Source organism: Scomber scombrus, chromosome 14, assembly GCF_963691925.1.
Source record: "Scomber scombrus chromosome 14, fScoSco1.1, whole genome shotgun sequence".
Classification (NCBI taxonomy): Eukaryota; Metazoa; Chordata; class Actinopteri; order Scombriformes; family Scombridae; genus Scomber; species Scomber scombrus.
In genome coordinates this window covers 7038204-7055669 of record NC_084983.1, presented here as the reverse complement: position 1 = coordinate 7055669, position 17466 = coordinate 7038204, and the positions used below count along the sequence as shown (strand labels likewise).

Here is a 17466-nt window from a genome sequence, read left to right as displayed (position 1 = left end):
GGCATCAACTTCCGGCGCATGCGCACTAACTGGGTCGGTTCCAGGCTGGGCTGTGCGCTGCGCAGGGCTGCTGAGTGCTTTAAAGGGACAGTCAGCGAGAAACTCAATTGGACGACTGTTTGTACGACAAAATTAGTGAAATAACGCATAATAGGTTTATGTTTAATCACTGAAGAAGCTCATAATATCAAAATACACATAGGCGACATGTTTGGCTGTCCTCTATTTTCTGGCATAATAGACAATTAAAACGCTATTGACATAGTAAAATATGTAAATGAGGTGTTGAGAGAGCTCATTTGCATATAATGTAGCAAATGGTGGAAATATGTATATATATTTAAATATATGATTTATTTGTGGAATTTTTCAAACACAAAACACACATAAACCCTCACACGTAAAACTAAATAAACAAAATAAAAAGAAACATTCTGTAGAGTAAACATTGACAGAGATAGTAATAATACTAAGACAAAAGGGTAATATTGTGGTTTAATGACTAAAATGTTTTGGGTTTTTTTGTTTGGAAATTTGAAATTGTGCAGTGTTTACATCCTATGCTTCTATGCATTTTACTAATTGTGGATCAGTGGAATAGGCAGAAGGACTCACTGATAAAAAATATTGCTCCACACCAACATTGGTGGACATAAACCCCACATAGTACCTTTAACCTTTTACTCCACTACATTTCAAAGCAAACACTATACTTTTTCACTTGCACTGTACTTTTTTATTCATCAATTTGTGTTTTTAACAATTGGTAATTGTCTCCTCATGACACCTAGTTCATGTCGTAAATAGCAGGAAAGTTTATTGTCTATATAGAGACTGATTTTGATTACTATGATAGTTTTAAGCCAAAAGAAATTAGGCATCAATACTACTTTGTTCCCTTCATCATTTAGAGGAGGAAACACAGTTATCTCAAACTTTGAAGATGAGAGTGCAATGTGAATTTTTGAGTTGTAATAAAGTAATGATGTAGCTTTTTAATTATCAAGATACAATTAGAGATACAGATCACTGACATACAGTATATAAGGTAAAACAACATAAAGCTTTAGCCTAATCAAAGCTTTAGTAAGGTACTGGGCACCATGAGCCCCCAGAAATAAACATATTCTACATTTGGTGTTATGATAGTGGTGATGGAAACTGTCATCTGACACATTGCTCTGTAAATCCCTCATACATGTTCAGTTGGGTTGAGATCTGGTGACTGTGAAAGCCACAGTATATATATATCATATTATTTTCACACTCATCAACATATTCAGTGAGCCCTCGTGCTCTGTATGGAAGCATCTGCATTTGGCTTGCTGCTCAAAGAGTGATATGGAGACCGGTTACCCTTCTGTATGTTACTTTTTAAGCCACAAGCCCAATGTTGCTTGTACACATCTCTAACACACTCAGTTTGTTGTTAAATAATAATGTTTTTATTTCAGTATTATTATTATTATTGCATCAGTTTACCTTTTGAAAACACAACTTTATCATGCATTTTACTGGCCCACGTGTATTACTCACCCGGCACACTGGCACAAGATTTGTCTCGGGCTGTATTACATTTGCATTACTGTGTTCGTCACATATGGCATTATGAATCTTGTTGGGAGAGATGAAACCCAGTGAGAAGCCTCCACGGTCAATAGTGTCACATGCCTTGTGGTTTGATGAAAGGTTTTATTTGTGCAGCCTGATGTGTATAGCTCCCTAATCAAAGACTTATATTTCTGTGACAACTAAAATAAATTACTCCATTACAACCGCCCACCTGCCCTCTCCACAGTATCGATACCATTTTATTACCAGAGAGAGATACAGATGGACAACACTGAAGACTGTGGCGAGTTACGGGCATGCTTGAGAATATGTGCTCATTGCCAAGTAATGTCATGCCAGGTTAGAACCTGCACAAAAGTAATCAAATGAGATGATTAGAGGAAATTACACACGTTCAACTCCACAAACATTTCTGAAATAAAGCATTGTGAAGGATGACTCCGTGGCCTCTGTTCCAGTATGGACTGGGCTTATTACAATACTCTAGCCAATTTAGGCCTGCAAGCTTCACTTCCCCCATCAGCAAGTGAAAGAGGGGAGAATTTGGTCTGAAAGCCCAATCACACACAGCGCTCCGAATTCAGCAGGTGGGGAAGCAGCAGCAGCAGGCTCCATCAGGCAATAATACAAAGTTAATGATGCAGAATGGTGTCTTTCTCCATACCAAAGAAGACGTCAATACAGGATATTTAAGAACGCTGTTCCTAATTACGCTTTTTAAATTCACCACTGACGTGATTGATGATTTCAAAGGGAGGCATTATTGATCCACTTCACAGACAAGTCCCATCGATTGCAAGTCTAGAATGAATAAAAGTTTTTTTCCCCCTTTATCTCCCCCACTGAGAGAGAGATTGTACAATCAGAGCATCAGTGTGACCTATATGGGTAGTTTGGGAGCTAAATCGCCTCTTTTAAAAAGCAGTCAGAGCAAGGACATACGGAGCAATGATTGCTGAATCGAGGGACCTTGGGGGACCTTCATGGCGTCACAGGAGACGCAACAGTTAGGTCTCGATGCTCTCTCATTTATCAGACATGGAAATTCATCCATCCCTTCATTAATCTGTGGGATCTTTTACAAATTGCCTATCCGTGTTGGAGTCCTCAGCATGAAAAAGTTGGGGAACGGCTGCTTTATAGACAGTCAGCCAGCTGTGCAGCATCACGCCTCTCACTGCAATCAGCGGTGATGGAGTGATGGATGCTCTGACGCACTGACAGATTGTTTTTTCCCACCTCTGCTCCCTGCTGACATGCCCCATGGCTCATGCTTATTATTCCATGAACTTTGTTATTCCTCATGAGCAGCAAAGTCTTCTTATTAGTGGGGAAGCTGCCAGTTATTGCATGTCTAATCCAGGCTAGTTTTATTACTGAGGCAGACCAACAACAGAGGTTGCTGGAGCAAAAGCTGATGTGGCAGCATCACCTGCTTCATCCGCAGAAAACGTCTGCATAGTTAGGGAGTTTTTCTTTAAATATATTTCCCATCAATACAATCTGCTCTGTTTGAATTACAGAAAACAAGATTGATTAGGAATCAGCAGCGCACTGAATTGCAGCAGCAGAGAGGTTTTCCATCACACCATTGCTGAATCTCATTGGCAAGTGCACTTCAAATGGCAAAGTGGCCTACAGCTTATGATTAAATGGTCTGCAGGCGAAGCCTTTTTGTCTTTTTTTTTCAGAGAGAGGGAGAGAGCTCTTTCTGAAGGCCAAAGTTAATGCAGTCATAGAAAGAACTCTGATACACTCCCACGTGAAATGGCCATGTGAGGAAAGCCCGGAGGGAGAAAAAGCCTTGAATGAATTTGAGGAAGAGGGAGAAAGGCAGAGAGAGAGAGAGAGAGAGAGAGAGAGAGAGAGAGAGAGAGAGAGAGAGAGAGAGAGAGAGAGAGAGAGAGAGAGAGAGAGAGAGAGAGAGAGAGAGAGAGGGAGAGTGGGAGGGAGGCAGATAGAGAGAAGTTCAAACATTACTGATCCTCAAATATCCTTTTGGTTTCTGGTTCAATTGGAATTCGGCAGTAAGTGTCTGCTAAAAGCTCCATTTTTGTTGCCCTTCCATTGCCGCTGAGCTTTTAGAGTTAGATGATGACAGATTGTGAGCTACCTGATATCCTTCATCATCCTCCCCAGTGGAGGTGTTTGTTCCGCCCCGAGCAAGTCCTCGAGGACTAACAAACAGCTGGCGTGTTTGATGGACTATGGGGAGACATCTGATCTGCCTGGCTTTGCCATAGAGAACGAAAACAACATGTTACAGTAATCAATCAATATGCAAACTGTGTCCTTTCAGTGTGATGATTAACCTTACAGACGTCATGGTCATCAAGTCATTTTATCAGCTTGTCATCGTAAATTAGTAAGAGTCGTAGGGCAGTGTGAGTGTGAGACCCCGCAGTGTTTTCCTCAGGTTGGCATATTGCTTTGGATGCTCAATATATCCTCAACAACATTGTCACAACTGTGCTTCAAGCACCCTCAGGGATAAGCTCTGTTGTGTGTACTCAAGGGACAAGAGGGAAGGAAAAAGTCTGTGCAGTGCAATCTGATTCATGGTTAAAGGCGCACCATCCCTCACAAAGTCATCTAGAGAATATCACCCCAGCTATAAGATCCTTTGAGTGCTGTCATCCATTTTAAACTGAGAGTTGCTCATGTCGGCAGATGTGTTTGTGCATTGTGATGAGATGATTTTGAAATTGCTGTTGGCTGATTTTAAACTCTTAATATCATATTGGCTGCAGAAAGGTGATTCCTAAACTGGGGCCTTGTAAATCCTCAGGGAGTTACAGAAGGTTTGCTGCCAGATGAAGAATAGTTAAATCCTACTGTCATCTTATTTAGTTATTTTGCCATGTCATTATTCCTTGTGTCAAAATGCTTTTACAATCTGCAGTGCAGCTTTGTCCCCATGAATAATCTCTGCTCTGCTCCCTGTTAGTTCCTCTAAATTGAATTCTCTTCTGTCTCATTCCTTCGCTCTCGTTTTATTCCTTTCCTTTGCTCTCGTGCAATCATTTTGTGGTCATTTAGACCCCAATCTGTCATTTTTTATTTAGAAACAAGCTTCATCTTTTTCTGTCTTTGTACATCACTCGAGATGGGAGTGTAAAAACTGACAATATAACTGCAAATAGCCTAAGAGAAGTCATATCAAGAAACAGGAGACATTTCTAACTGAGTACTGCCTTTTAAAGTGAGGTCAGTGGTCGTATGAGGATTTTTGTGGAGGTTATGACTTTAAAAGCTTTTAGGAGCTCCACTTTTAGACTGATGCTGTTAGTCTCAAGCTGCTACAGACAGTTTATCAGAAGAGGGATCATGTTGTAGTTAAAGTATTGGTCGCTAGGGGGCGGTGTGGCGCCAGCTGAGACCTCTGAGAGGACTCTCTTGAAAGAGGAAAACGCTTCTCTTTGTTCACAGCAACATGGTGCCCCACTGAAGGCAATGTGAACGTAAACAAGAGACTCACCTTCTCAAAGACAACTAGTTCGATCATCTGAAAGACAGCAGCAGCTGTTATCGGGGGTCCATGGCTCTCAGAGCGGGTCTCCGGCTGATCAGAGGCTCATCCGTCCTCTCCAGACGAGCCGCTGCGTCTGATCCACATGAATCTGCGTCACGGCTCCTCGTTGCAGGTCCAGCTGATTTTCTTTTATTAAATAGCAGGGAAATATGCTGTCAGCAGTAAACCACTGTTATATACAGTATGGAGAAGAGTTGACCGTCAATCCAGTGACACACATAGAGGTTTTTAGGGAGCAGGGTGACAAATCACATCAGGTCACCTCTGCCTTTACTGTGATTTAATAAATGATCAGTGCTGGTTTTAACATGTAGGATGGTGTGATGGATGGCAGGCAGGGCACATATAAAAATAAATGACATATAATAATTAGATATGATTACCATGAGATGCAGCTGGTTGTGTCAGAAATATCTGTGGTTTGGACCAATCAGCGTCGCAAATCCAGCTGCCTCTCAAGGTAAGGCGGTGATAGACAGATAGTTCATCCAATCACCTGTCCTGTCAGTTTCCATGGACCACTTCTCAGATGGTGCTGTGTAACAAACTGTATGGCCATCAGGTTAAAGATATGAGGTGAAGAAGTGATTTCCTATCACCCTACATGTGTTATTCCTGTATTAACACATGTAGTCTGTTCAGAAAGAAAAGCATAGAAATAATACAAGCAAGCATTTTTGTCCTCTTTAGAAAACATTCAGACCTGCTCCCTATGTAGGTTTAAATGGTTCAACCTAAAGTAACAGAAAGACAATTATTCTCATCTCTAGGTGATTAAACACTAATGAAAACATGCTTATGAATATTATATTCCATTCCTGCCAGGTCCGCCCTGCTAGATGCCACTGAATTCTACACACTGCACCTTTAATGGATATTTGACCTTTACTGTGCAGAAGGATGTGTGTGCGAAGTTTGACTTGCAAATATTTTTCCATTTCTTAAGTTTAAGTGCTGGACACAAGATGTCTCCTGCTTCACTGTAAAGTTCATTGTCAGTGTGTGTGCACTTCAAGTGAGGCTTCAAGTTTCCACACTTGTGTAAGTTTATTACTGGATCCAAACTAGTTGTGATGTCATAAATCATGTTTGTAGGTTAAACTCAAATTTAAGGTGAAAACAGCCTTCTAGTGTCAGACTCTGCACATGCATCATTCTGCACAGCGAAGCTCAAACATCCAACCGAAAGATGAGAAAAACACATTTTTGAGGTGAACCGGCTTCAAGTTGGTTCATTCTGCACTATGTATCTGTTTACTTTTGAACTTAGGCTACTTATTTTCATCAAAGATTGGCCTATAAATAATTTTCCCAGTACATGATATAATAATTAGGTCTGTAAAATATTTTTTTAAATGGTTAAAACTGCCAATCACAAATTTTGCATTTGTGATGTCTTCAAATCACTTGAAGACAGTTTAAAGTCTTCTCTTATAATCTAAGTATTGATTATTTTACTAAAACTTTATACTTTATATTCTTTTTGCTACAACTATTACAGAGTTTAATTCAGGAGTGAGCTGGTTCAGTGATTCATTTTATGGACACATTTACGACCATGACCATCTAAATGCGTCATAATATTGTTTGGCATTAACGTCCGAGTAAGCATAACACATCAGTTACCTTGCCGATCTACTGGCAGCGGAGTGATGAAGATGTTGATGATGTCTTTACAGGAAATGCTGCCTGCGGCCGAGGAGGGGGGAACACATTTATCTTCACTCCTGCCTGTTTTATTACATCAGAGGCATTTCTGAGCAGACTGACAAAAGGCAAACCGGCAGAGTCAGACAGCGGCTTTGATGGACTCCCAGCCTACGTTCCACCGGACAGCGGTAACCAGACCACCGCATCAGAGACCAACTAATCCCTAAAGTCGTCTGCAAATTCCGGCCGTCCGATTTACTCTCGTTATCTCTTTAATGATTCATTTCACTTGTCTTTCATTTCTCAGCTGAACAACTATCTTTGTTACTGAGAGATCCAGATCAGCCCGACAACTCAAAGGTTTTAAAAGTGGCTATAATCGGCGCCCCGAATGCAGGGAAGTCCACGCTGTCCAATCAGCTCCTTGGCAAAAAGGTCTCAATCTTAACTGTCCCAACTGTCTATTAAACATGCACACTGTAATGTATCTGTGTCACTATATTCTAAAGTCTATCATCATTTCTTAAAGGTGTTTGCTGTGTCCAAGAAAGTACACACCACACGCTCACGTGCCCTGGCTGTCCTCACAGAGGAAGACACACAGATAGTAAGAGCTTCTTCACATCTCTTCTTTTATAATTTAATAATGCTGTTCAAATGGCAAAACTCAATGTATGTGTGTGTGTGTGTGTGTGTGTGTGTATTTATTGTAGATTTTACTGGACACACCTGGTCTCACCACTCCATCAAAAGTCAAAAGGTGACTCTCGTGTTTCTATTGTATTGTTAAAGTCTGTAGTCTTCATGTAATATTATCATACAAGCTAACACTTGTATGGACCCTGTGTGTGTTCTCAGACACCAGCTGGAGAAGTCTCTGCTCGTTGATCCCTGGAACACGGTTAAAGAAGCCGACCTACGTATGACATCATTTTACTCCGACTGATCCGTTCATGAGTTCGACCTGTGCTAGATTTTTAGTGATTCCGGTGTTACAGATTGAATGCTTAATTGTAACCGTGTCCGTTCTCAGTGGTAGTCATGGTGGATGTCGCGGACAGATGGATGTGCGGCCAGCTTGACTTTGAGGTGATCAAATGCCTGGCGCAGAACCCGCTCATCCCAGCGGTCCTGGTCCTCAATAAGGTATTCTCAAACAAACATTCCTAACATTCAGAAGAGAAATGTTTGTGCTCTCAGCTGCTCTGAAGGTCTTACACAGGTCTTCATTAACGCTCTGCCTTTTAAGGTGGACCTGTTGAAAACGAAGGATAGGCTGCTGGACATCACTGCAGACTTGACCTGTGGAATAGTGAACGGCCGTAAATTGCGGGTCAGGCCTGTGATCAAGCGACCGTGGGCTGAAAAGAGACCCGAGAAGGAATCAGAGTTGTCGGTTGAGGAGGGCGACGCAGAGTTAGACTCCGTGCTGAGCAAAGAACAGCTGAAGACTCTGAAGAGTCAGAGGGGCTGGGCTCACTTCAAGGATGTCTTCATGCTCTCGGCTGTGGACAGAGAGGACGTGGGGACGCTAAAGGTATGTCTTAGATTAGATTTCCACAATATTTATTTTTTTTAAATTTTCACATAATCAGTTTTGGTTCTATTTCATGATAATAACCAAGCTTTTGTGTCCTTCTCTTAGAGCTACTTTATGGGTGCGGCCCAGCCAGGACCGTGGCAGTACCACAGTGATGTCCTGACAGACCAGAGTCCAGAAGCAGTCTGCACCAACATGATCAGAGAGAAGCTGCTGGAGTATCTGCCCCAGGAAGTGCCCTATTCATTGACACAGGTGACCAATGAAGCTATGCTGTAGGAATCACAAACTGACGACATCATCGCATCCCACTGAGCTGATTCCCCAGCCTCCACCTGCTCCACTCCTGCTTTTCTACCTTTTTGTCCGTGTCATTGCCAAATCTGACGTCATTTTCATTCTGTGTGTGTTACTCATCGTGTTAGTCATCATTTCCTGCTGCAGTGTAGAATCACACCAACGAGTCACAGTGTGTCATGTGGCAGGAATGACTACACATTTGTCACTTACATATATCGCAGTCAGGCTCATGTGATCTTTGTGATGTTTAATACACAAGCAAAGACTGCTGGGATATTTAGTTATAGCCAATGATCGTTAACATTTGAATGTCTCTTTTTTTCAGACTATTGAACTCTGGCAAACTGCAGAAAACGGCGATCTCGATATTTCTGTGAAACTTTACGCCAAGAAAGACTCTCACATGGTAAGTGCTCTCTGCTCATTTATGCTTAATCATCCCTGTAAGTCAGCAGAGGAAACGCTGAAGCATTTTATTTCGGTCATCAAACTCAAATACACACATGTACAAACAAAGTAAACAATCATATGTCCTTGTTCCTTGTCCTTCAGCTCCATTAGAAATAGTGACAAGCAAAAAGGGTGAAAAATAATAAAAAATAAAAAAATAAATAAATAAATAAAGCAGTTCCTGACTAAAACACTGACCCTTTTTACATTAGTTCTTCAGTAGAGCCCAACGTACATAACAAACACAACATGTTTCTAATAACTGGCTATATATATATATATAATGCAGTGAAAATATATACATATTCCCTTATATATGCATGGTTATATATCACCAAAAGCACCAAGGTTCTTATACATAAAGTAATTCATTACAGTTACAATACAATAATATTCATGTCTAAGTTTTATATTCATTATTATATTATTATCATATTATAAGCATCTTATTTTTTAAATATTTTTTAAATCCATGTAGTGTGTAGTAGGGATTTGTCCTCAACTTGAGAAAAATAAAAAGATCAAATTAAAGTAAGTATTTAGTATATAAGTGAAATAAGTACTCAACCAAAATTACACTAATATTATAATCAAATTAATTAAGCTATATTTTTCAAAACAAACAGAAAAGAAAAATACATAAATCAAAGTTTAATTATTAATTTAACAGGAACAACAAATAGTGTATAACACATTATATTCCACACATTGACTCCTTTAACTGATGAACATCTTTGCTTTGAATTCATTCTACTCTTAGTTTTTTTTATAAACATACACATTCCTCTTAATTCATACTGACTAATTTGAGTTTGGCCTCTGGATACAGTCTTGAAGCATCTTATTTTTAACTTTATACATAAACTGTGCAATTTTATAGTCCACCATTGGCGTCATACTGGGAGAAGTAAAAGAACAGGATGACTATCAGCAGGTTGTTTTATAAGTTGACTTATGTTTTTGCAGGCTTGCCAAAAAAATCATTACAGAAGTCAATCATGAATGGTTTTAATCAGATGCGATGAGAATGCTTTTTGAAATATAACAGTTTGACTAATTCAGACAGCTGGGTGGCAAACACACAACCAGAGGAAGTGAAATATTTTCCCTTCATTACTGACACCTGAAGCTTCTCCGATGGCTTCTTATATCTAGTTGCCCTTTTTTCCTCCAGATTCCTCCCTTTTTTTTTCTTTCTGTTTTTAACGTGTAAATATTTGAGCAGCCTTTCTAAACCATGCATATTTAATGGGAAGGAGTATTTGAAGCTACATCTACGGTGCTGAAATGTTTCACGGCCGATGACCTCCGAGAACAGTGACTCAGACCGGTCACCATTCTTCAGTTTTTACATTGAACACAGGAGTGAGTGAAGAAATGTTTGAATCTTTGCCGAGTTCTTTTGTGGGTTTAGATTTTTACATAACATCTGATTAAATATTCCTCATAAAGCAGTTTGGATGACTACAATAAAGAAATATGTGTATTGTTTCATTAGTTTGTGTGGCATGGGAGCAATAATATGCTGAACATTTAATCAACCAGAATGCATTTTGTCATATTAAACTTGGCTCTATGAAACCATCTGATATCCTTAGTGATGTATTTATTGATATTTGTGGCATGGTTCCTGCAGTAGCTATTCAGTGGCGCCTGACTTTGTTGTATTTCTCACATCTGCAGAAGATGGTGATCGGCACAGCTGGCCAGATGGTAGCGCGGATCGCCCGAGAGGCCGGCGAGGACCTGAGTCAAGTCTTCCTGAGGGAAGTGAGGCTGAAGCTCTCCGTCAAGCTGAGGAAATGAGGAAAGACGAAGAGCTGGAACCAGACCCTGCCAGATTTGAAGATGACTCCGCTTGTGCTTATCTCTCTGAAGGACAGACCCGAAGCGTAGAGCCACGAATGAGATGTCACCATGAGTCAGACGTATATCCACAAGACCCAGAGATCTGTGGAGAAATGAACTCTAAACTTGATATCATCTGTTTTCATGCATCAGCAGCATCCTTTTATGTAGTCTCATGAGACATTATTAAAGATGTTTATGTAAAGATGTAACTTTATAAGATGCTGCTATTGTACTGGAGCAAATTTATGCAGAAATGATCTAAATATCGAAGAAAGTATGTCGATTAAAAGCAGTTTTCAAGAGCTCCAGAATAGACTGTAATGGATTATTGGCGTTTATTTAGCAGTAATATATTTTTAGGCAACAAACATGACACGGGCTCTCATCAAATGGATGTTTTGACACAAGTTTGACAGTGTGTGCATGGCTGAGCAGGTTTGGCAAGCTGTGAAAAAAGGCTGATGGTTTATCTTTGGCTCTCAGAGCTTTTTACTTGGCGGGCACCTCGTGCAAACATGGACTGTAGATAAACCGAAGTGGGACCTGCACAGTCATGTTCACTCAAATGTCCCTGATGTACCATCCACCCTTGTTCCTTCCACTCCCACATCACTTTAGCCTCCTCCGCTCGCCTTTGAAGTGTGGCCATCCATCCCTGCGACTATCACTTTTTTTTTTGTTCTGCTGCTTTCTTTCCTTTTTCTCCCTCCTCTCCCCCCTCCCTCTCGCCCCTCTTGCTTTTTTGGCTCTTATAAAGCCCAGCTCTGCCCCCGAGGGCTGAATTGTCTCCCTAATGGATGGCAAAATGGAGCACTAACCTGATGCTAAAATGGGTCAGATAATGGTGATTAGATTCATTCCTGCTGCCTGTGAGTTAACGCGACGGTTACTCTATCCGGGGCATCTTGATGAATAACCAGCTAGTAGCCTAAAGCAAGGGCGAAGAGAGAGAGAGAGAGGGGGAGGGAGGTAGAGGCCTTGAATGTCTTAGAGAAGCTGTGTCAGCCCCTGAAGCTCTCCCTGCTCTCTGCAAACGGCTGCTTCCCAGTGATTAGACAAGCCGGCTGCGCAGCAGAGATCACCACTTAGACAAGCCAACTGCTGCTCGAAAAATATTAAAGTTGATGCACGTCAGCCGGCACATTAAAGCAATCCTTCAAACACCAGTAAATTACAATGCTGATACCCTGCTTTAGATGCATTTTTTTCATTTTTTCCGTCTTTTTTAAAAAACCAAATAACAACACAGTCATTTGTATTTTTGTCAGGAACCGTAAGCTTTATTTCACATGCATCCTCAAGTACATCTCAAAAATGGGATCAAAAGATATTAGAACAATTGAATGTGTTCCATGAAGCTCATGAATAATACACCAATCACAGACTTTTCCTTTCCTGCTGGTCCAGATGAGATTGAGCGAGGGCCATATAACCCTTACCATTACTAAAAACTCAGTAATGGTAACGGTTTGACGGCCCTCCTCTAAAGCGTGTGCAGCCTGCCAGTCCGTTAGGCCTGAGAGTGTGCTGATAGTGCCGGAGGGAGTGATGAAGCCCTGGATAGTACATCATCTATACTGTAGTGTCTCTTTAATAAACTTACAGTATAAGATGATATCCTGTCCGGGGCACAAGGCATAACCATAGAAGCAGCGTGTTCACACTTTTTCCTTTTTATCTGCAAGATGAAGGTAGAAGACTCATTAGTGATGCATTCAGAGCAGGTCAACCAAGACAATGAAAATGTTAATAACATGGTAAAACGGCTCTTAAATTAATATATTAAAAAAAAGGATTGGTATTTAAATGCCAGTTATAAGAAAAGTTCATTTCTAATAAAGTCTGCTCACCTTACCACTCGTCTTTTAAAGGCGTCTTTTTTGGTTCCATCGCACTTTTCCTCTTGTTCGTATTTCAAGGCAGCTATGCATCTATGTCAGGTTCAAAGCTCCTCACTGGTGTCTCCTGTTTGGCCCCCAACACTTAAAGGCCCTCTGGCTCATTAGCATACTGTGATGACATCTGGGGTGGACCAGACAGCACGGGGTTGAACTTTTTCTTATCTTGTCCTAACCTGACTGCTTCTGTCCACCAGTGGCCCACACCCTTAATCCACCCGACTGGACTTTGCAAAAGAATTGCATGTGAATCCCTTTTTTTTTTTAAACTCCGTCTACTGTGTGCTATATATTATTTTAATCATCGCAGGAAAAAAGTTCACCAATTTGCCTTTTTTGATATTTTCTAATTTCATTTTGCACCAGAGTTTATTTTTAAACCTAACTTAATATTCTTCATGTCTAACTTCACCACTTTACAGAGTTTATGTAGTTGAGTTTTGACCTCTGTTGGTCACACACGCCTAATTAAAATAACCCAGCAGAGACGAGTTGATGTCATAAGCCAAAACAGGTTTTCTCTGTTGTCTATTAAAATAAGCTTTGAGCTTTATCTCACACTGCTGTAATAAATCTAATGTTCACCATGGCTTAAGTCCCCTGAATCTCATAGCTCTTTGGATTTATGCATGATGGTTTCATGGATTGCGGTTTAATACTAAGATATGTCAGCTGATGTCATGTTATCTGACTTATTAAACTTTCTTTTTTCCCCATGCGCTCAGCTCAGATTCCAGGATATGAAGAGCTAAGATCCGTTTTTTATTGGATATGTCACACAGACACCGCACATCAAATTCACAGCGTTCCATTATTTAAAGATGGGCTGGTGTGGACTGTGATAGAGCAGGTTACCTGCTGCAGTTTGTCTTTAATCCCTGACAGTTTGTCTGCATCCTTTAAACTGTTTTTGGGAAAGAAAAGAAGTCTTTCAGGGGACTTTGCCCTCATACCTTCTGCTACAAACTCACTCAATTCAAAAGCCCAAACAGCTGCGAAAGCTTGTTCAGGTGTAATTGAACATGATTGGAGTCGTGTAGTGCAGGATATACACGAGTATACACAATATAGTACCTCTTTTTCAGGTATGGAGTATAGTGAACCCACTGATGAATGCACCTGCTCTGAGGCTGAATCATTAACATGGAAAATATTCACGGTAAACTCTCGTCTTCAGTTACACGTTCATCTATCAGAGCTGCACACTGTATGTAGAATAATGCAATGATTCATTCCAGTTTCTTTATCTTTGTTTATGGATGCTGTATGTGAACTATAACGTTTTTTATGGTAGGTCGGGGGTGAGGTGGGACACGGCAGTTGCCATGGTGACACACTCCCTAGTTTGGGTGTGGGACTTGGTTCAGGGTGTGAGAGGTCCTCCTGCAGACACAGATAAAGGTGGAGGTGGGACTAACTTGTTATCTGCTGCAGAAACGTGGCTGCTTTCTCAACACATTTACGTTTGTGCTAAGAGATAAGTTTTTTAATTCATTGCTGCTCGTAAAGACAGAAGGAGCTCTTGATGTGCAACTATCCGGCTGGATCCAAAGTAATCAGGGAAACTTGTTGGGGGATTGATTAAACTTTGTGTGGCTGATTGAAGTTTTCTTGTTTAATTTGTGGGGGTTTTGCATAATAAAACAAAGATACATGCTGTCTTAATGCTATTACATCCCCTATTCCTCTACAATGTTTTTTTTTTTATCTTTTTCAAGTGTCACCTTGCCACTTCCTCTCCATTCTCAACCCTTACCCTGTGCACTCGCCGGCTCACATCAGAGCAAAAATACAAGATTGCGGACATATTTTCTAAAAGGTTAATGAGTTTGAGACATGCATGCTTGCACTATAACACTATTTTGCACTCATTTCTTTAAAACATTCATCAAGTTGAGCTTTTGTGCGCTGGATCTTAACCTGTGAGGCTCACTCATATATTCATTCTGACTTTTTGGTTGGGATTCACCTTTTAAATGAGAACAGGATAATGACTGTAATCACAAGGGTTGAAGAACAGTAACCTTCTTAAGTTAAAGCTTAATTGTATCTAAACACTGCATGTGTATTAGAAGATGAGAGGTTCAGGTCAAGAGAAAGAAGTACACGGTTGTAGTAACATGTGCACAAGGGAAGCACATCTGTACAGTGTGATCTAAATGGAGGCAACGTTTTCAGTGTGTATGTACAGACTGCACTTAACCCTCACATACTGTTTATATTCTGACTCATAATCAGTCTCTACATTAATTCACATTCATAATTCCCCATCAGTCATTAATGAAGAGTGTATTCTATTCATTTATGGAAAGAAAGACATTTAAAATCATTATTTTATGATCCAGGAGAACATTTTATAGAATATAAAGAATACAGCATACAACATGTTTGAATGCTGATTTTTGAATATTGTAATCAAAACAAGTCAAATTTGGACATTTTCATACATGAAAATGTGTATCAGCTGCACAAAAGTTTAAAAAATGATGTGTTTTATTCCATTCCATGTTTGTATATTCAGGGTCACATTAGGAAAAGTCCACCTAGAGAAAAATGAGTATATGGTGTTTTTACAGCTCTTAAATGTAAAAATGGGTTAAATTAGACCCTGAACAGTATGCAAGGGTTAAATGGTAAATGGAAGCTGTAGCTCCATTTGATGTATGTGTATTCAAAAAAAAATCTATATTTGTAATAAAACTAGCCTATGAATAACAGACGAAATTGGCAAGAGACAAGTTTTGAAACACAAATAATAAGATTTTGTTTCTGAAGACGTGCTGACATTGACACTGGACTAAAGGGTGATTGGATGGTAACATGTATGTTCTCATTATGCAATTCATCTGAATTTAAAACAGTACAGTGACTCACAGACTTTACTATATTTTAATTTTTGTTCAGGCAGCTGTAACACATTTTAAACAGTATTTCCATGTATTGCTTTTCATTTACTGTTACAACACAGAGAAAATGCATTGTGAAAAAGGCCAGAAACACATGACCATCACTTTCATTATAATCAGAGTCAAATCATCACTATGTAGCAATACAACACAACATATAACAACATTAAAGCCGATACGATACGAGTTATTTTTGTGATAACAGAAATAAATGTGAATTTCCAGCTGCATAAAAGAAAAGAAATCACCTTACAAAAATATGAAATACATTGCATAACTTAGAAAATGGTTAGCAGTATGGTAAAGTGGATTTGATATGTAAATAATAGTTTAAACATGAAAAACAGACACAGTCATACTTTGCCTGTACAGTGAGTCATATGAATGTGAGGTTATTATGATGATTATTTGGAGTAGTAGTAGAAATAACATTGGTTGTAGTGGTACTGGTAGTTTTTGCATGGTCATTGTGTGTTAGCAGCAGCAGTTGTTTCGGGGGTTGCTCTGTTATCTGTCAGTGTTCATGAGATGATTGTGACTGCCCTCTTCAGGTTGAATATGAACTGTCTCTGATTCAGGTTCAGTGTGTTTGTCACCCATATGCTCCACAAGCGGTCCAGATCAGCTGCTGGGTGTCATGACTGATCATTCACAGGAGACGTATACAGACTGCAGGTAACAAAATCTGACACCAACAGTCTAATGGCTCAAAATATCAATACAGCCCTTTATCATATGACTGAGATACTCTTATTAAATCAGCCAGAAGAATTTTGAGGACATTTTTACAGCTTCGCCGTGGTAATTTCAGCCACATCCAGACCTCTGACCTCAGGTAATGAGGATGTCCAGCTTAATGGAGGTCGGCGGCCAGAGGACACATCTGCTCCTGCTGACACAAAGCTTTTCATCTATGCTTTCATCTGCTGGGAGTCCACAGCCCTGTCATGTTGCCAGGAGGGATGACTGCATGCTAAACCACAGAGCACAGTCCTCTTATGATGATGATGATGATGCTGGTGCATATACCTCATACAGTCATTCATCTCACAAATATTTAGACATCCATGCCGTGCTGGATGCTGCAGTTCCAGTTAGTTTGGATGTTAAATGAAACACGCAGACAATAAAGTTAAAGGGTGACATTCCTGTACTGTTTATGTAAGAAAAACACAGCGAGGCCTACAGGAGGTTATAACATTTATTATAGGATGGCACACAACACAGAATACCATGAACACATGCTTTAAATGCCATGCTGGATCCATTTTTTTTCCTCCAAAGGCCAGTGTTACATGAGAAGCCACGTTATAAATCCACAATATTGAAGTAATAGAGATTACAGATTATTTCCATGACAGACAATAGATGGACATGTTTCAGATGAAGACAAGAGTTAAGGCGTAGGTCTATATGTTTGGTCTTTAATCACATTCTCCTCTTAAAAGCTACTGAGAGCAACAGACAGTTGCTTCTGTCCTGATTAGACAACGCAAATTCAGAAATTATATTTTTAGCCAAAATCACAAATTTAATAAAATTCTTTATGGAGGTCCAGATTACACAAGAGAGAAAGCTGTAAAATATATATCTAACACTACATTTATCATCTAAATAGTTATTTCTATGATCCCTTGTCCATTTCTACTATTAAAATACATAAAACAGATAAAGTAGAAAGAGAAAAACAGACAACTTGACACTCAATATAGGTATGAAGATCACATATTCTAAAAGAACACAATAAACAGTCTTTGACCTAAATTC

At 39.8% G+C, this 17466-nt stretch overlaps 1 protein-coding gene across 1 annotated transcript; it reads left to right on the top strand.

The window, feature by feature from the left end:
- The first annotated feature begins 5012 nt into the window (after positions 1-5012).
- Positions 5013-11195, top strand: eral1 (Era-like 12S mitochondrial rRNA chaperone 1). The gene is made up of 11 exons (XM_062433010.1): positions 5013-5216; positions 6784-6942; positions 7062-7189; positions 7284-7361; positions 7468-7514; positions 7613-7674; positions 7788-7900; positions 8004-8291; positions 8400-8549; positions 8920-9000; positions 10728-11195. Exons 1-11 carry the CDS (start codon positions 5111-5113, stop codon positions 10848-10850), a joined length of 1335 nt encoding a protein of 444 aa, XP_062288994.1. The 5' UTR covers positions 5013-5110; the 3' UTR covers positions 10851-11195.
- The last annotated feature ends 6271 nt before the right edge of the window (positions 11196-17466 follow it).